At 45.6% G+C, this 20,757-nt stretch overlaps 1 protein-coding gene across 4 annotated transcripts in view; it reads right to left on the bottom strand.

The window, feature by feature from the left end:
• The window catches only part of LOC135905842 (uncharacterized), a 52,789-nt gene extending 33,298 nt beyond the window's left edge, over nt 1-19,491 (bottom strand). Inside the window, exons 1-4 of one of the 4 annotated variants that reach the window (XM_065436907.2) lie at nt 19,261-19,483; nt 17,443-17,513; nt 15,536-15,671; nt 7,345-7,438 (exon numbers count right to left, since the gene is read on the bottom strand). In XM_065436907.2, the coding sequence (XP_065292979.1) occupies nt 7,345-7,438; nt 15,536-15,671; nt 17,443-17,463 (251 nt within the window). In that variant the 5' untranslated portion in view covers nt 17,464-17,513; nt 19,261-19,483. Of the gene's footprint in view, nt 1-7,344; nt 7,439-15,535; nt 15,672-17,442; nt 17,514-19,129 lie in introns of all 4 variants that reach the window. The other 3 variants (XM_065436908.1, XM_065436905.2, XM_065436906.1) reach the window with 3 other exon arrangements.
• Between the last annotated feature and the right edge of the window lie 1,266 nt (nt 19,492-20,757).

Consider the following 20,757-nt stretch of genomic DNA (forward strand, 5'->3'; position numbering starts at 1 on the left):
ATTGCGAAAGAGTGTAGCATATGTCATGTCATGAATGGTATTAAAACAGGGATGTTGAGGATTTGCGTGGACTTTCAGAAAATATGTGTGGCTGGTGTATGTTCTCTGGATATGAAGAGACCACTCATTCGATTCTGCATATAAACTTTGTATGGGACTCGTTCTGAATGCGCCAGTGGCCAGACGGATTCCTAGATGGTGGACCGGATCTAGCATCTTTAGTGCGCTCGGGGCTGCAGAGTGGTAAATCACGGCGCCATAGTCTAGTCGTGATCGAATGAGGCTCTTATAGATATTCATTAAACACTTTCTGTCACTACCCCACGTAGTCTGGGATAGAAGTTTGATTATGTTCATTGTTTTCAGACATTTTTCTTTAAGATATTTAATGTGGGAGACGAAAGTGAGTCTGTAGTCAAGGATGACACCTAGGAATTTGTGCTCTTTGCTGATAGGTATTCGTTGTCCACACAGTTCTAAGGAAGGATCCGGAGCCAGGCCTCTCTTTCTTGTAAAGAGAACGCAAGAGCTTTTGTTAGGATTGATCTTAAATCCATTCTTGTCTGCCCACACTGAGACTTTATTCAGGCCATGCTGTACCTGTCTCTCGCAGACTGCGAGGTTACAAGATTTGAAAGCTATTTGAATGTCGTCCACGTAGACAGAGTAAAACATGGCGGGTGGTAAGGATGCACGAAGCGTGTTCATCTTCACGATAAAAAGCGTGCAGCTGAGCACGCCTCCTTGGGGTACGCCCGTTTCTTGGGTAAAAGGGCGTGAGAGTGCATTGCCGACTTTTACCCGGAAGGTACGATTTGACAGATAGCTTTTTATTATATTAAACATATTACCGTGGATGCCCATTTCTGACAAGTCTCTTAGGATTCCGTAACGCCACGTCGTATCGTACGCCTTCTCCATATCGAGGAATATGGATAAGAAGAATTGTTTGTGTACAAATGCGTCCCGGATATTTGCTTCTACACGTACAAGGTGGTCAGTTGTGGAGCGTCCTTCTCGGAAGCCGCACTGATAAGGATCAAGAATTTTGCTCTGTTCAAGGAAAAAGATGAGTCGCCGATTTATCATTTTTTCGAACACCTTACAAATGCAACTTGTGAGGGCTATCGGGCGGTAACTCGCCACTGAGGAAGGGTCTTTTCCTTGTTTCAAAACAGGGACCACAATGGCTTCCTTCCACGCAATTGGAAGGTGCCCTGCATCCCAGATGGTGTTGAAGAGTGTGAGTAGTGTGACTTTCGTATCATTGTGTAAATTTTTGAGCATTTCGTACATGATTCGATCCGATCCTGGTGCGGAGCTCTTGCATGCGCTCAAGGCAGCTCTCAATTCAGCAATACTAAAAGGACGGTTGTAAGGCTGATTTTCTCGATCTTTTGTTGTTAGTGGCTTACGTTCTTCTGTTTGTTTGTATTTGAGAAAGGACTGTGTATAATTTGTTTCACTTGACACGCTCTCAAAATATTCCCCAAGTGAGTCTGCCTGGTCTTGCAGGGTATCGCCTTGTGTGTTTACCAGGGGGAGTGAATATGTTTCCCGCCCTCTAATCCTATTTACTCTGTTCCAAGCTTTGGCCTCATCCCTAAACGAGTTAATACTCGATAAAAACTTGTGCCAGCTTTCTCTTCTGGCCTGTCGGCGGGTTCGCCTGCCTTGGGATTTTACTTTTTTAAAGTTGACAAGATTCTCAGCGGTGGGAGAAGCTCGCAGCAACCCCCACGCCTTGTTCTGGTTATTACGGGCGGTCCGACATTCACTGTTCCACCACGGTACACGTGGTTTGCATGCCAAACCACTTACTTCGGATATGCAATGTGATGCGGCATCTATTATGAATGCTGTAAGATAATCCACAGCAGCATCAATTTCTAAAGAAGATAGGTCAGCCCATGCGATGCTAGAGAGAGTTCGAAATTTCTGCCAGTCGGCTGTGTCTATCTTCCACCTAGGAGTTTGTGGAGGACATTCGTTTTCTTTAGATGTTCTTATCAGTATCAGACACCGGGGCTCGTAGCCTGCGCTGGGGGCTCCCGCTGGGTGTCGGCGGGAGCGGCAGCTTCGCGCAGGTGCCGCGAGTGGCTTTATGTTATCTGATATCATTGCACGTTAAAAAGGAAAGCGAAGAAATAGGCAAAGGAATCGTTAAAGACTAAAAAGAACAGGCGTGAAGAAACTCGCGCGCGAAGCCGCCTCCCAACTATAAAAAGAGACGGCTTTACCCTCGCTTCGCGCGACTCAACAACCGACTGCGACGTCCCTGAGGTGTTTAAACCCACGGTTAATTTGTACCCCTGTGACTCGGGCATCTTGCTGCGACGCTGAGACTAATATGCATTGGGTTCTTTTACATGGGCCCTTATCTACCGTCTACTGAATCCGGGATCCAGTACACAGCGATCGTAGGCTGGTTACCAGCAGCGTAATGCTGAGTGAGCTCAAACAACTCGATAAAAATTGTTGGACCGTGCAGCAGCTACTATTCTTGATCGCGACCTCAAAAAAAGGATCCGCATCAGGCTTGATTGCGATTTGAAGGGTCCGTGTTTCACGGCTAACAAAAGCGCCCGAGAGTCAAGGCGATTCAAACCACCGCTGCCCTACTCTCGCAATACAACACGCGGAGTCCAGATGCCACACAGTACGGTCCGCGTTACCTAAGCATACGCCTGTGCTAAAGCATTCGACTGCTTGCAACTCGCTACTGCAGAAATGGCACTGGTCAAACACGAGATAGAGAGAAAGAGAGAGAGAGAGACAAGACGAGACTCGGATTACGCTGAGTTAAAATCGAAGGTGTAACTTTTTCGGTTTGATCAGGCTGGCGAGGACGAACAACTATTTAAAATCAAGCGTCGAAAAATCACTTACGAAACAGATAACACAATACTGTTGACGAGCAAATGTATTACAGGTTACTCATACTAAATTTATTGTCACACAAAACAACTTATACCGCTGTCACACCGGCATTTTCAAACCCATTTGAGTCAAAGACGCTCTACTTCAGGGGTTTATTCGCGCTGTCACACGAGTGCATCAAAGGAGGCATAGTCGGAAGGAGCTTTGAGTCAGGGGTTTACGCGTTCGTTCTCTGAATCTTTAAGGACATGTCGTACGTCCTCTTGAGTACAAAGGGCGTATAAGTGAAAAAATATTTACAGCATAATTATACAAGTTCAACTCTTACCTGTTGAAATCAAGTTTCCCAGTACGATGCAAGCTTCTATCCACTAAAAACTGTCGTGACAGCCGCAATCTCAATGTTGCACACGCCGGTGCATGCAGCAGCACCGGCATCAGCCTCTTGCCCGCATCATCATCGACGTCAAATGGGTCTCGTGGCGACCGGCTGCTACGCATGAAAGTGTCGTAGGTTTCTGCGAGTTAGCTTTTTAATGCGAAACGTCCTTTGCGAACTTCGGGCGTTCTGCATCTGTCTATTCTTGTCTATTTGTCCTCAACTGTATTAATGGTATGAAAAAATGATGCTGTCGTGGTTGTTAAACGCAATATATATCAGGGTATGAATGAAATGAATGCATGACCTGACATGGATGACATCACATATATATCACGACATGAACGATAGATTTCGTGACATGTAATGTGCGTCATTACATGCATGGCAAGACATACTAGCGCAAGACATACTAGCGATAGCCGAAAGTGTACGTGGAGGAGCCCGAACGGTGAGACTAGAAATGAAATAGACTTCATACTCTGCACTAACCCTGGCATCATACAAGATGTGGACGTGCTCGGCAAAGTGCGCTGTAGTGACCACAGGATGGTAAGAACTCGAATTAGCCTAGACCTGAGGAGCGAACGGAAGAAACTAGTACAGAAGAAGCGGATTAATGAGTTAGCGGTAACAGGGAAAATAGAAGAATTCCAGATCAAGCTACAGAACAGGTATTCAGCTTTCACTCAGGAAGAGGACCTTAGTGTTGAAACAATGAACGACAATCTTGTGGGCATCATTAAGGAGTGCGCAATGGAAGTTGGTGGTAACTCCATTAGGCAGGATACCAGCAAAATATCGCAGGAGACGAAAGGTCTGATCAAGAAACGCCAATTTACGAAAGCTTCTAACCGTACAGCTAGAATAAAGCTGGCAGAACTTTCGAAGGTAATCAACAAGCGTAAGACAGCTGACATAAGGAAGTATAATATGGATAGAATTGAACATGCTCTCAGGAACGGAGGAAGCCTAAAAACAGTGAAGAAGAAACTAGGAATCGGCAAGAATCAGATGTATGCGTTAAGAGACAAAGCCGGCAATATCATTACTAATATAGGTGAGATAGTTCAAGTGGCTGAGGAGTTCTATAGAGATTTATACAGTACCAGTGGCACCCACGACGATAATGGAAGGGAAAATAGTCTAGAGGAATTCGAAATTCCAAAGGTAACGCCGGAAGAAGTAAAGCAAGCCTTGGGAGATATGCAAAGGGGGAAGGCAGCTGGGGAGGATCAGGTAACAGCAGATTTGTTGAAGGATGGTAGACAGATTGTTCTAGAGAAACTGGCCACCCTGTATACGCAATGCCTCATGACCTCCAGCGTACCGGAATCTTGGAAGAACGCTAACATAATACTAATTCATAAGAAAGGAGACGCCAAAGACTTGAAAAATAATAGACGGATCAGCTTACTGTCCGTTGCCTCAAACTATTTACTAAGGTAATCGCAAACAGAATCAGAAACACCTTGGACTTCTGTCAAGCAAAGGACCAGGCGGGATTCCGTAAAGGCTACTCAACAATATATCATATTCACACTATCAATCAGGTGATAGAGAAATGTGCGGAATATAACCAACCCTTATATATAACTTTCATTGATTACGAGAAAGCGTTTGATTCTGTCGAAACCTCAGCAGTCATGGAGGCATTACGGAATCAGGGTGTAGACGAGCCGTATGTAAAAATACTGAAAGATATCTATAGCGGCTCCACAGCCACTGTAGTCCTCCATAGAGCAAGCAACGAAATCCCAATAAAGAAAGGCGTCAGGCAGGGAGATACCATCTCTCCAATGTTAGAGACCTGGATTGGGAAGAATTGGGGGTAAAAGTTAATGGAGAGTACCTTAGCAACTTGCGATTCGCTGTTGATATTGCCTTGCTTAGAAACTCAGGGGACCAATTGCAATGCATGCTCACTTACCTAGAGAGGCACAGCCTCGGAAGAGAACAGCAATTTACAATAGGCAGCGAGCACTGGAAGTCGTAAGGGAATGCACCTACTTGGGGCAGGTAGTGACGGCGAATCCGGATTATGAGACGGAAATAATCAGGAGAATAAGAATGGGCTGAGTGCGTTTGGCAGGCATTCTGAGATCATGAACAGCAGGTTGCCATTATCCCTCAAGAGAAAAGTATATAATAGCTGTGTCTTACCAGTACTCACCTAGGGGGCAGAAACCTGGAGGCTTACGAAAAAAGTTCTACTCAAATTGCGGACGACGCAACGAGCTGTGGAAAGAATGATAGGTGTAACGTTAAGGGATAAGAAAAGAGCAGATTGGGTCAGGGAACAAACGCGAGTTAATGACATCTTAGTTGAAATCAAGAAAAAGAAATGGGCATGGGCAGGACATGTAATGAGGAGGAAAGATAACCGATGATCATTAAGGGTTACGGACGGGATCCCAAAGGAAGGGAAGCGTAGCAGGGGGCGGCAGAAAGTTGGGTGGGCGGATGAGATTAAGAAGTTTTCAGGGACGGCGTGGCCACAATTAGTACATGACCGCGGTTGTTGGAGAAATATGGGAGAGGCCTTTACCCTGCAGTGGGCGTAACCAGGCTGATGATGATGGTGATGATGATGACGATGATGATTGGCAAGAACGCCAAAGTCTATGTCAAGCCACTGCAAGATTCCAATGAATGTCATAGCATAACAAGAATTAGATAAATTCACGACATGCATCCATGCATGCACCACGTCATTTCCATGCCAAGAACGTATGACCAGTGGTCCAAGTGGTGTACTAACTTGGACCGATTATTGTATAGATATGATCGTGTTCGGGATACCGCTATTGTCGTTGCATCGTTATTCCAGTTTCGCAATCTGAGTCTTGCCCCTGATTCCCTAATGCCATGTGCACTCGAGCTTGATGGCACACAGAAATTACTTAGTACTTATGGACATGCCCTAGAAAAAATAAACCAAATAGGCACAGACAATCCTGGGAGACATTAATGACCAGCTCGAACGAAGAGGATCAAAAAGAAGTCATCCGCATGGCCATAGACGCCGCTGATCTCCAAGAAGCATCAGCAAGATGAAAAGTGTGAAGCAAGCTGGAAAAACAGGAAGACGCTTGACTCCTCGGTACTCTATTTGCGGGTGCAAATAAACGTTATTTCCCTCTCTCTGTCTCTCTCTTTAGTACATACTGAACCACACTGTGGTCTTTCATGACGGGCAGACATAATTAGCTACAAGACTAGAGATACATAAAAAGAAAGATGCATATAGATACATTCATACACATTCATATTCTAAGGATAGTAATTAGATGAACAAACTATATTTTCTTTGATACATTGCCCACAAAACGCTTTGTGAAAAGATCCAAACGCAAAGTTTAATCAATAATTGTTACCGGTCGATTGTAGAAAGCGGAAGAGGGTGCGAACAGAGTGACGTAACCTTAGTGAGATTAGTGAGATTAGTGATGAGATTAGTGAGAATAGGATGAGATGAGATTAGTGAGAATAGGAAACTATTCGTTGCACACCAAAGGTAAGGGTGTTTGAGAGTCGAGCTTGCCGTGATCATTCAATAGCAAAGAACACATTTATGCAGAGACACTCCCCAGCGCAACGAAAAAAAAATCGTACATATTCAAAAAAACACTCCCATGTTGCACATGACACCTCAGCAGCACACGTGCCAGGAGTTGGTTGCATCTGTTAAAACAGCGTCTGAAAATCACGTTTCCCATGAGCGTTGATTTCTGAGCGCCGCACAACAACGCGCCTCCTCCTCTTTGCTACCAAAGCCCGTACCGGACTTTGACGGCGCTTCTCGTCGTTAGCAAGCCCCTTAATCAAACACAGAGACGCGGTCGTTCCAGGTGCACACAGTGTCCGAGTACGACAACGCTGCAGGAACTTCCACCTTGGCAGCGTGATCACGGCTCGGCCAAGGCTGAACGAGGCAGCCTTGCACCATGCCACTCATTCGGATGGCTAAAAAGGACGGAGACTTCAGATTGAACTGCAGTATGGCCCTCAAGGCACCCATTTGTGTCCTCCAAGTGATATCACGGTCAGCCGTTAGCGAACATTTAATTTCTGCATTTTCTTACCCATCTCGCTCTCCATGCCCATCTTTCACAATAATTGGATCGTTCGTAGAAACCATGCAATCGTTGTTACCGTCGTCCTCGACTTGCTGCCGTCCTGCAACGCGCGCATTCGGGTCAATTATATTTCACTGTACGCGCGTCACACACACACATAACACACCGGTTTTACAAATAACACACTAGTCAACCTGGTAACGCTTTGCTGAGCCCCAAACAACGCTTCATAGCTAGCTGCCTGTATCGACCGTGTGCTTCGCATAAGGTTGTTTCCTACGGTGAGTGTGACCTCCAGAATTTCTTTCCTCCATAACTGTTGCGTCTTACTTCGTTTTTACCACATTTACACTTGGCTACTGCTACCTACAGACGTTGTGCAAGCGCTCAGTTTGGTCATATCTAAAAAAACAATTACAACACATTTTGCAGAATAAAATAGGGCGTAAAATCATTCTAAGGCACATTTAGGTTCATTTTTGCATAGAAGCTGTATATTGCTAGGCGATTCGCCCGTCCGTCTGCTTCCTGCACGCCGAAAACTCCTCCGGCGCAACCCCATGCATATGTATGAAATCAGGCGCGAGATTTGCTACGCCAGTAGCGATGTCATTGCTCTCCGTAGCAGCCGATTACTCTCGCAGCAGTCTCTCTCCGGATCCGAAACGCGTAGGCCACACGTCATACGCATTTCTGAGGAGGAGGCAGCTTTCGATCAGTAACGCCGCGAGAACCGGGAACGAGCTCTTTTTTCGATAAAATCTTTCATCACCCAGAATTAAACAAAGAACTGCTGTCACTGCACTGCACATCCCTATGATTACACCATGCTAATAAGGTCGGCATACCTTCTTTCAGAAGGAATTCCTTTTCGCTTTCCTGACTCCTACGCACACCTTAAGAGTGGAATCACCTTCCCGAAAATCTCGGTACAATTCTGAATCATGAAATTTAAAAACCACATATCTAATATTTTATAGAGGCTGTTTTTGTACCTGCTATGGTTACGTTAATATTCAATCTTGTTTTATTTAGTTTCATTGTTTATTTGGTAATAGCGAACTCGTATGTTACATCCAATTTTCGTACCTACATTTATAATAGCCATGTTAATCATGCATTGATTTATGTTTCGCATGCTGCTTTCATTCAGCAATCATATTCTTTCTACTTATTGTTTCACACTCCCCTCTACTGCTATATCAAGCAAACATGGCTAGCCGATTCGTCCGTCCGTGCGTCCACCTGTACGCCGAAAACTCCTCCAGCGCATAAGCGAAAAGAGGCGCGCGACTGGCTGCGCCATAGCGACGTCGTTGCTCTCCATCGCAGCCCATTGCGATCGAAGCAGTTTCCCTCCGGCTCCGAAATGGGTAGGCCACGCATCATACCCACTCCTGAGGAACAGGCAGCTTTCGATCAGGAACACCGCCTGCAGAACCAGGAACGAGCTCGTCTACGCCGTGATGATGCAGCAGCCCGTGCACAAGAACACGCTCGTGCAGCCGAGTGGAACCGGCAACTGGGCACCGAGACTCCGGTAGCCTACCAAGCCATCGCTAAATGAACCGTTGGGATTAATGCAGTGATAAACGCCGGGGCCACACGGTTCAGTTTCGCTGGTTAATCATCTGTACGGAGTGTTCGGACGGCGACTTTTAAAGCTTTCTTTCGATGCAACGTAAGCGCCAAGGATATGTGGCGCTTTCTGCTAAGAGCTGAAGCGGAGACCATGTGGCATTCACCCATCTCCCTTGAAATAATTTCTCTGTGAAGGTTCAATGGTCTATATGCGGAACATTGGTATGCCCGTGTTATATCGATATTAATCGATGCTGCGCCAGCTTATATCATTGGCTCATAAAACTAACCTAAACATATTACACATTGCGATGATAACGAAAACAAGTGCTTAGGTTTCACGCGTCGAAAGCACCATCTTATTATCAGGTAGACCGTAGTGTGGAACTATGGTAGAATTTTGACCACGTACACGAAGTACACGAGCGAAGTAGAAGAGCGGTCTTGCATTGCGCCTGCATCAAAAGGCCGCTGCCGCGTCAATCAGAAAACCCGCGACCTCCGCAAAGCAACACCCAAGCCATTAGGCTTCCGCGGCGAGTGATAATGAACAACTTATTCGCTTAACACATCGGTAGCAACGTTTTCGATACTTTTTGGCAAGGGTAAATAATGAATAAATGAGAACTTCCAACTGATCAAGTGGAAGTTAAGCTACACCACTTGGTGAAGCTTAATCCGTTTTTTGTGACCCATTGTCTTTGGGAAGCGACTTTTCACAAGGAAAAGAAAGAAGAAACAGATAAGTTCGCAATAACTTGCATTTATTCCAAATCACCCAAAGAAATTAAATAGGCGTTGTCAACATCATGTGCAAAATCATGTGCAAACGAATTAGCTAAAACGAATGAGCTAAAACGAAGTAGCTAAATTCAGTTATGTAAATTCAGTTAGGTAAATTCAGTTAGGTAAATTCAGTTAGTTAAATTCAGTTAGGTAAATTCAGCTAGGTAAATTCAGCTAGGTAAATTCAGCTAGGTAAATTCAGCTAGGTAAAATCACGTAAGTAAAATCAGGTAAGTAAAATCAGGTAGGTATCAGGTATAAAATCACAGATCTCTTAAAATGACTGAAAACACGTATGCATACGGATGTCAATAGAAAGGGTTGCGCCTTGAGGTGGCGGCTACAACATGCGTGATTTATTCTATTCTATTCCCCAGTGGCAAGGGCAATGTTGGGCAGACTGGCAACTGCGCGAGTCAAAATGAGGAAGCATGCGTAAAATTTGAATAAGACTGACTCCGCACTATCGCTGATGCATGTTAACACTCGTGGATGCGAGCTGCAATTCGGTAGTGTACGAATTCTGGGTAGGAGCAGGAACTCTGCCGCAAGAGAAACACTTGAGCATTTGGTATTACGAAACATGGTGATAAGTGTTGTCAGTGGTACGTCTCTTTGTATGCCGCTGAGTTTCCTCTGTCGGAGTCAAATCAGATTCGACACCGCGTCAGGTGCTCTTGTACGATAAGATACGCAAGCGTGCACTCGTAAGTGTCTAGTTTTTTTTTGCGTAAAATAAACTGCTGCTGATAATGACGCTCGTTCGTGTACTTTTCGAAGTTCTTCGTGCAAACCATACATCTAGGTATCCAGCAACAGAGGATACAGGGTTTTGATTTAGAATCTCGCATGCTTTCCACAAATGTTGCCGAAAATTGATGGCTCAGATTCTGCAGAATGTTTACAAATTTACAACTGCGCACCAAACCAGATCTCTCAGTTTTGTAAACTGTACCTGTCAAAGAAACTAAAGCGCATGAAGTTAATACAATTTCACAACTTACTCAATACTGTAGGAATGCTTACAAGTGTTTAGCAAAATCGGAACTCACAAGCTAGCACTTCCGTCGGGATCAGTCTATTATACATTATCTTGCCCGCTTTAGGGTCTCTGTAGGTGCTCTTCAGAGAATTGAGAGCAATATTTACAGCCAAAGTGAATAGTTGAAAACAGTGCTTAGTTTTGCAATGCATCAACTTTTGTTATGTCATTCACGGCCTAGAATATCTGCTTCCGATAGTCAGTAGGCTTGACCTTTTCGTTTTAAATGAAAAAAAAAAGTTCGTTGACTGAATGTGTGGTCTTTAGTGGCGGAAGCGCCGGGTATGGCCAAAGAGCACCATGCCAGTGTTAATGACGTCGATGTGGTGTGATGAGTTCTCTGAAGTTGATGTGACGTGACGTGGATGTAAAGGGGCCTAAACGTGGTCGCTAAATTGCGCAAAATCTACGTGTAATAAGATTATGGCAATGACTGATGACGTGTACTATGAGCATTAAAGTGCGTTGCGAAAGAATGATGCGACCTACAAAATACGTAAGCTGCTAACATTGGCTTGAGCCCTACTACCCCACCAGTGCCCTTGAAACATGAAAGCCTGGAGGCTGTGTGGCTTTCAAAGCGACTATCAAAGCGGCATCATCTGGGAAGAGGAAGCGCTACGAAACTGCTGGGCTTATAACATGCAGAACAAAATCAAGATAGCGAGTACTGTTTGCTCTTGAAAAGCTGTTCTTGACCAAGAAACATAGCCGGATGAAGAGGGACACAATAGCGGTAAGCAAAAGGAAAATGCTTTCTCTTACGGCTTCCCCTCACTCCAGGAAGACGAGGAGGACGGTCACCCTGTCACATCTACCACAGGTTGGGGGCTCGTTACCACTCAAGAGAAATTTATGAGTGCCAAATATGTGTCCTATTCTGATTCGAGTGAATAGGACATGTGTTCGTGTTTTCGTAGTTGGGGGCCACAAACCCAACTTCGGCTTAATCACGTGAAGCTTATTGCTCGTTTCACTATCCCACAAGCGTTGCCAGTGGCGTCGCAGTTTGTTTCGTATGAAAGGCTTCAGATCTGGGGCAGGGATAGCAGCAGAACAGTTAATACCTTGCGATTTCGTCGGCAAGCACAATACCTTCGACTCCTCAATGTCCAGGAACCCAGCATATTACTTGACTACGAGAGGAATAACGTTGAACAAGAGTGAGTAGAGTTCAATAAAAACCGGATTTGTAAAGACATTAACGCTTTTACAAGGCTTTACGAGTGAGAATATTGTTGCTCCCTAAAATTAATTTCTTTATGTATTCTAACACAGAGAGTACCGCATATTTGCATGGTGGTGAGGTTTGGAAAAATGAGTGTCCAACAGCAGCGTAAGAAACACCAGCCCATGACATTAACGCGTCCGTGTAGAATTCTGAGCAAGAGTACTTCGATTGCAGTTCATGAAAATGCATAGCGATTTCGGGCTCCGGAGCGTGCTTTGTTAACTGTACAAAGGATGAATCGCGTCTATCACTTGCCACTCCCGGGGCGGTAACAGCTTCCCAAGAGGCATTCGGCGATGTTCGAAAAGTGCGATTCATTTCTTCGCCAAGTTCTTTCACACGCAGAGAGAAAGGTAGTCTCAGAGATGGTTTATTACGAAAACGTGTTGCAGACGGGAAATCGTTAACGGTTGTAGAACACGGACGTTCTGATTACAGTGCACATTGAGAAAGAAGGTGAAGCTCATATATGCTCTCTGCAAGTGGAGTGACGACTCGTTTGATTATACGCATAAGATTTCGGCAGGGCTTGTTCCGAATGCGCTAGCGGTCAGGTGGGTACCTATAAGGTTGACGGGATCCAGCATCTTCAGCGCGCTTGGGGCAGCACTGATATACGACGGCACCATAGTCCAATTGTGATCGAATTAGGCTCTGGTCAAGATTCATTAAACATTTCCTGTCGCTGCCAGAGAATGTGACGTAAAATTTTCAGTGAATTCATTTTTATGCATTTCACTTTGAGATATCTTATGTGTGGAATAAAAGTAAGTTTAGAATCAAGTATGATGTAGGGGATACATGTAGGGGATAGGTATAGAGGTAGGGGATACACGTCCTTTTTCGTAACTCTGATAAGCTGCCGATAATCCACGCAAAAGCGCCATGAGCCATCCTTTTTTACCAGTACAACAGGGGACGCCCATGGACTACACGACGGTTGAATAATGTTCTTGGCAAGCATTTTGCCAACTTCGGCGTAAATAATTGACGCTCAGCCGGTGACACACGATACGCGCGGCAATGAATACGAGGAACATCGCCGGTATTAATGCGATGTTTAAGAGCTGTAGGTAAAGGATCGTTAAAACGATCGTTAAAGTCAAAAATATCGGTGTAGGAAAACAGAACGCGGTAGAGCTCACAAGCGTGGTCGGACGGCACGTCGGGCGCAATCATTTTCTGTAAGTCGGCGATTGTTAAAGTTGCCGACTGCGATGGCAGAGTAGGGTCGGCTGAATTGTCCTCTACTACAATAAATGCTACTGCGTGATCCTCGAATGAGCAAATCCGGCGCAGAGACATCGCTCGTGGCCGTACTTGTGTCGTCAAGCCAAATTTGAGCACTGGCAGGTAGAGGCAATCCGACGTAATAGATAAAACTGTATGAGGTACTGTGATCCCGTCCGTAAGGAGGACGTCTTTCATAGGAGCCGCGATGTAGTGACCGTCGGGGACAGGTGGAGATGAGACTAAGACAACGTAAGTCAGTGAATAAGGTGGCAAGCGAAAGAATTCGATGGAACTGAGGCGACTGGGGTGTGGTACAGAGGGATCCAGAACAGGCAGGTCAATGCGAAGAATACTGGTGGAACATTCGATGAGAGCAGAATGTGCGGAGAGAAAGTCTGTGCCGAGGATGATGTCGTGGGGACAGTGGGCTATGACTGAATAGCACGATAATGGAGCGACAGGCGAAGGAGACGCGGGTGGCACACATCCCAATTACGGGGATGGTGACACGGACAACAGGCGTCGTGGCGGGCGTAATTATTGTCTTCAGCCGGTCACGAAGTTCAGCGCGCATTACCGACAACTGTCCCCCAATGTCTATAAGAGCAGACACAGAAACACCGTCGACGTGCACATCAAGAAGATTCAGGTGTGTAGGCAACGTCAGTAGAGGATTCGGCGCCGTAGGGAGCAATGCAACGCCACCTCGAGGCACTGCATCGTCTGGTTTTCCGGCAGGGAGCGGCGTCTGAAGGGAGTCGGCGAATAGGAGCGAGGGGCTGGGGAGAGCGAGATTGTCGTCGTTGGGGCGAAGGCGAACGAGAATAGGGGCGGTTGGGCGCAGGAGAATCAGTGGTGGCATTATCGGAGCGTGCGGCATATGGACGAGAAGGGCCACGTGGGGGCGAGAGTAGGCAGTATAAGTACACCGGGTGGGGGAACTCCACCGACTGCGACAGTGCCGAGAAATGTTCTCGCTTCGACGGCAGCTGAAACAAATGCGCTTGTCGTCAGCAGTGCGCCATTCAGATGGGTTGCGGATATGTGGTGGGTAATAAGACGCGGGACGGTGCGGAATCGAAGAAGCCGGGTGGGTATCCGGGCGATGGGCCGAGCAGATGGTGTGAAGACCCATGTTTGCGAACTCCTCGCGGACAACCGCCTGAATCAGGGAAACCGTGACTGCAGGTGCGTTGGAGGGGCTGGAGTCGAAGGCAGCCGGATAGGCGGCCTCGATCTCACGCCGGACGATCCTGGTAATATCGCAAGTGTTGGTAGAACAACATATACAAACGTAAACTCTTTATCTTACAAAACATTGCACCGACTATTATGATGCTTCCTATTGCCTTATTTTTGCGCAGATGTATACGTGTTTTCATTTCCCGATATATTGGCAGGTGTGGATAGTGTCTCGTTCGGCATGTGGCAAACGGAGCCAAGTGGGGCGCGACTGCCTCGCGAAATGGGAAATCGCGAGAGGCAGCACGTGGGTGGCACGTGTGCGCGATTCACAGCAGCCGCCATATTCATCACTTGCGTGCCGTAATCCCATTGCCGTCATGCCGTGATACCATCCTCGTTGATGCGTCGACGTCATCTTTTGTTCGTTATTTTGCGGCAGTTATGCAGTCACAATTGTGTCGGGATTATGGCATCGCTGTCGTTGCGTCGTGGTCACACACACTCTATCATGCATTCGTTGCCATACGGTATAGTCGTGCCACCATGGCGGTGCGGTCGTCGTCATTATCGCTTTTTCATGCGGTCGTCTTACCGTCGTCGACACGTCGTCCTTGTTATACCATCATTATGACTTAGAATGCGCTTGTCATTGTCGTGATGCCGTCCCCATTGTACGACTCGACCATTACATCAATATCATTCCTTAAAATTAAAGTTAAGTTATGAGGTTTTACGTGCCAGAACGACGACCTGATTATGATGCACGCTGTATTGGGGGACTCCGGAAATTTCGACCACCTGGGGTTCCTTAACGTGCGCCTAAATCTAAATATACGGGTGTTTTCGCATTTCGCCCCCATCGAAATGGGGCCGCCGTGTCCGTATCTTTGCACACGAATGTGGTGTAGTACGTATGCAATTGACAAACTTGCAAGAGTTCTGAGCATGACAAGCGTGTTAGCACCACCTACACCATAACACGTGTTCATAATAACTGTTGATATTGGGCGCGTTTCAAGCATCAGAGCTCTCCTTAATAGAAAAAGTTTGACAGTGGAGGCATAGTTGCACCACGGGCAGCATTACGCACCATCTGTGATTTGCTTTATGCAAGGAAATTTTTCGAAGCGTGGGCTTACCAGCAATGTTTTTTCGGAATGGCCGACGCTTCCTCCATGGCAGCGCGGCTTGTACCGGGCAGTGCATGACTGATGCTGTTGCTGAACACCATAGTAGGGGAACTGGTGATACCGCTTTCAGTGACATGTGTATGACCTGAGAGAATAACAGAGGTGTTAGCTCATCACTGTGCAAGGGTCATTCAACGAGCGTATTTCGTGCTGAAAAAAGAACATGCAGATTTAGTTGAGGTTTAGTCACATGGTAACCTGACTTCCGTGCTTCTGTATGCGGTGAGCTTTCTCTAAATATGCCTTCAATACATATGACGAAAGAGACGGAAACTATACAACTTGGGGTTTCCACAAAAATATGTGCTGTATTTAGCACACCAGAACAGAACACAACAATGTTCCATGCTGAATACGAGATTACGCATTTTTAACGCAATAGCACTACGCGCCTCGTGTCACACCTAATTCAGTGTCTTCTGCGTCCGGCGCTGGCGTTGACCGTCTTGTGAGCAAAACATCATTCCGAATCAGGCATACTGAATCATGCGGGCTTTCCATGTAGCGCAAATGTGTTACTGACCTAAATGAATGTAAGTAAAATGCGTCAGAACCATAGTAAAATACGATTTACACCCAACCTCCAAAGGTGATAGTATCGGATTGTCATTTGAATATACAAGAAAATCTTTTGCGCGGGAACTCAAGCACAAACCAATTTTCCAGCGCTTCTACCTCTCTTGCACCACGGGCAGTGGCGTACCCATTTCCGTGCAAAACCATCCAGATGGCGCTCGCCTCCGAGCATAAGCGGCCCACACAAGAAGCCGCGTCTCAAACAGAAAGCTCGCTTTCGTGCATAGCGTTTGCGGCCAGCGTTTCCCGGTAAACATTACGGTTACACAAGATGCAGTTACCGGGAAGCGCGAGAAGGTGCCAGGGATCGTTGAATGGTATCGCGTTCCACTCTTAAAGGTGAAGCTAAAGAGTCTTGCAAATGTCGTTGTGTCTGTAATCGGAGTCGAATCTTTGCTCTACATTTCCAGCAATAAGCATATTTCAGGCTTTACTAAGCTGCGGATGGAAAATATTCAATAGTTCTTAAGTTACCTTTTGCACAAACCTAACTTGCCTTAACCATAAAGGCTCCTTATAGTAAAGCTCCCTAGTAGAACAAAAAACTAAAATTTAGTTCTGGGAATTCTGTCTAAATACATAAGAAATACGCGGTAACGACCGCACTAAATTTGCTGAGGTCTGTTGTACTTGAAAGAAAACATTAAAATGTAGGGACTTGCGCAAACGAAGTTTTCTTTTGGCTGTGAATGCTTTTATAAAAATGTTTCAATATGGAAGAATTGGTAAATTATGAACAATATCAAGCTTTCAAATTTAATGGAGCAATAAAAATGATAACACTGTTTTGGATACATCTAATAATGTATCTAAAGTGGTCAAAATGATAAAATATCCGGTGCTCTGAAATACGATACTATGTTGTGGGTAGGACTTTTGAGAAACGCTCGTGAACATTCAACAATTCTGTAAGTTTGTGATTCATGAACCAATATTGGCCGCCTTAGGTGCTCTAGCTCATGAAGTTTTACAGAGCTGTGATATATTTTTTTTTTGGGGGGGGGAGAGCTACAAATATGTAAAATATGGCCTTGTCATTTGTGTCGTCCATGTATGGCTATCACGCATTATGGCTCTCACGCACGAACTTTCCTATCAGCTATCCTGTTAATTCGCACTGCGGTTGCTCGTACGGAAACCGACACGGTGACGCTCGTAAAGTGTGTCCTCTTCGGCAGTAAATGCACCACTGTCGTGTCCTACGTAAATGTTATTTCCGTTGCGGGTTGTTAAGCGTCGTCGCAAGTGGTATCGATGGTCGAAGGCCATGCCATACATACCAGTGAAGTCCGTCGCATCATTGTGGCTGTTCAGTGCGTTCCACAGGTCTTCGAAGGAGTCGTCACAAATCCTAGAATTAGTCATATGTATTGGTATCGGATTCTTTGCTTCCAGGTAAGGCGGGAAATATCTTATGAAGCTTTTGTAAAATTACAATTTGGAAGAAGCAAACTGCAATTCGTTAATGAACCTGATACACGTAATGTTTCATTTTACACAAATGCTCACGTGCTGGCTTGCATAAGGGGAATAAAACAATGAAAGTTTATTCACTCACGTAAGACACGTGCAGCTGCCTTTCCGAATAATTAAGTTGAGTTACAGGGGCACGAACAAAGCGCAATAGCAGACATAAGCCTCAGAAAAGAAAACGTAAATGAAGGGACGTGATTCTGCCGTTGTATACCGAAAATCATTCCAACTTGCGACTCGTTGTCGAAGGTTTACTAGTTAAAACCTGCTTTAGAACCTAAGTATACTTATAAGTTTCACGTCAGCTATAAAAGGAAGAGACATCATAAAGCTGACAGCCGCGCGATGAGCAGCACACGTGAATGGTGCGGGAGTGTTTTATGTTATGCCTTAGACTAACTCCCGCACAGGGGGCGAATCAGTCGGCCGAGATAGTCATCCAGCACGAGATGGCATTTCAGGAATCGCCCGACACTTTTGTGCTGGCGCGAGTAATAGCGGGTGCGAGAGAGAGAATCTGGGGCTTTCTGCTTCTTGAATATCTGAATTTGCCTAGGTATTACGGAGGAGTACATTCTTTGCTCGTTTTGTATGTGTTTCTTCCTATATTTTCGGCATTGCGGAATGAGGTCGCGCGCTGGCCATGGCCATGCACTAGTTCGTGTACGCTACCACGCTGACTGCCGGCGCGGTGACTCAGGTGAAGCAGCGGACACTGACGGGCCATTTGGTGACCGCTCTGTCCAACCGTACGTCGGACGTACGCGAATCCCAGAATATAAAGACATGTGGGATGGACTTTCTCGAGCCAAGCGGTGCTCGTGCTGAGTCAGTCAAGCCGGATCATACCATTCTCGCGCTTTACGGTGCTCTGCCTTCGTAATTAAGATCGCTCAATTACGCGGCGGAGCTGTAGGAGCAGTGGTAGAGACCGGGCCTGCTCTTCTGGAGCAGTATCTCCTCTCGTGCCAGGCTTAAGATACGTCGGGCGTGCCAGCAGTGCTTTGCTTCGGTTTCGCTAAAGATTCGCGGCTCCCGCCTACCGATGTTTTGCACATGTTTTTGGTAAGGACATTTATATAGCTTTAAGGGGACCATTAAAAATGCCTTTGAAAGGTGACGGAAAGCAGCATTCGAAAGGCGTTACCCGACCGAAATTATTCTTCACCGCCTGGGCTTCTGTAATGGGCATGTAGAGTCGTGTGCATTCTTGAATTTCAGCATCAGGGATGATAGGCCTTTGCTCCGAAAGCATTAGGGGTGACCTCGAACTCGGCAGCGCATGCCGTAGCCACTGCGCCACCGGAACAGGTTTGCGATGCGGTGACCTAACACGAGCGACAGTAATGTTCTTAGATAAAAGCATTTGCTTCCCGCAGTGACATTCCTTTGGGCCTTAACGATAAACAGCCGCAGCTGTGCTTACTGTGAGAATATTTTGTCATCACCCATGCATCGACGCGCGAAAAAAAGCTAAGAATGTCGCCCACTTACGCAGTCTGAAGTTGTCTGCCAAAGGCTTGCTTTGAAGTAAGAACAACTCTATAGCTTTCAACGCCGGTGTTCCCGGTCATACCTACGGGGGACAATATTAAGTGAGAATTTTTACAAGCGGCAAGACTCACGTAGTGCAACACAGAAGTGCACGAAGTGCCTTGCAAGAATTCCTGGCTTGTGCTCGGAGTTGCTTCGTCGCCGAAGGTAAACGCAGGGGGCGTGTTTCCACTGGTACTTTCTTCAGCCATGGTTGTTTCGGCGCTTCCGGAGCACCAGCGTCTGTTTCCTTACAAAACCACGCCGAATCGCCACGCATGCGCAGTTAGTGCCGATGGGGAAAGGGAACAAATGAAATGTCTGGGTCTTTGCAAACTAGAAGGAAGCCGTACAGATCATCTGAAAAAAAGACACGATAGAGTGAGCCACTACGTCGACGTTAAAGTGCTTATATTTTAACGATAGAACATATATATATATATATATATATATATATATATATATATATATATATATATATATATATATATATATATATATATATAACATTTATCTATAACGATACAACAATTCATCAAAACAGTGTCGCCTTTTCTCCCAGTCAAAATCCTTTGACATGAAATCTGTTTCTTAAGGCGAAAACCTTTCATGGGTCATGGGTCGAAAATTTGGCCGTCCGGCGTGATGGTATCAAAACTCAAGCGCATGCGCCAGTATTTTTTTATCAAGAAAAAAAAAGAGTTCGATTGCCTTTCTTAGCGTTTATTGCACACTTTTGTAAATAAGAACTGTAACCGAAAAATGTCTGTGTGTGGTTTCTTCGCTTTTGTTCGTGTTTGCCGAGTAATGTACACGGGTCTCATGACGTTTTGAGGAGTATCAGTATGTATGGTTGAACTAGAAATACATGTGTCGTTGAAAGTTAGCGCTGTCTGTTTGTCTAATTTGCCTTTCCGTGTCCCTGCCTTTCTGTACTAAAATAATATATATACAAGCCCACGTAGCTATCTTCGTCGATTAAAGCGCTAAAAGCTCATTCAGGGAACCAGCATGTGTCTCCTAATGGTCTTCATAGACATGTCATGGCCATTCTAGCGTGCCTTTAACCACGTAGAATCAGTGAGGATACCTGGGCGACCGCAAAAGAGCACAAGGGCAAAACGAGTTAAGAGAAAGCAAGTAATTATAGAAAGTAGCAACGCTTTCGAATGACAATGTCAAAAAAACTTATTAAACGTCTTGAGAGTGCGGAGGCTTTCGCGTTTATGCTGTTTTGCTTTAACTGTAATCTTTTGCTTTCTTCTTCCTTAATAGAAGTGCTACGGCTTCCATGGGAAAATTGGTGCACGTTAAGGAATTTCGGAATATATATATATAACGTAAACATTTTCATTTCGAAAACTCTATCTCTTAAAGCGGACGCGATTTGTTCCCAGTCTGTAAGGGGGCGCTGCGGTCAGGGTAGGGCGCTCGTGCGTTCTCGATGTTGGTGTTTACGAGCTCTTCTTTTACCCTCCTTGTCTGGCCACCGGGCGCGTTTGACATTGCGTTTTTCTTTCTTGTCTGTTGACTCCGGGAACACGTGGTAAACATAGACAGCTTGAGTGCATTCAGTATATAGAATTGGC

Source organism: Dermacentor albipictus, unplaced genomic scaffold, assembly GCF_038994185.2.
Source record: "Dermacentor albipictus isolate Rhodes 1998 colony unplaced genomic scaffold, USDA_Dalb.pri_finalv2 scaffold_14, whole genome shotgun sequence".
In the NCBI taxonomy this organism is placed as follows: Eukaryota; Metazoa; Arthropoda; class Arachnida; order Ixodida; family Ixodidae; genus Dermacentor; species Dermacentor albipictus.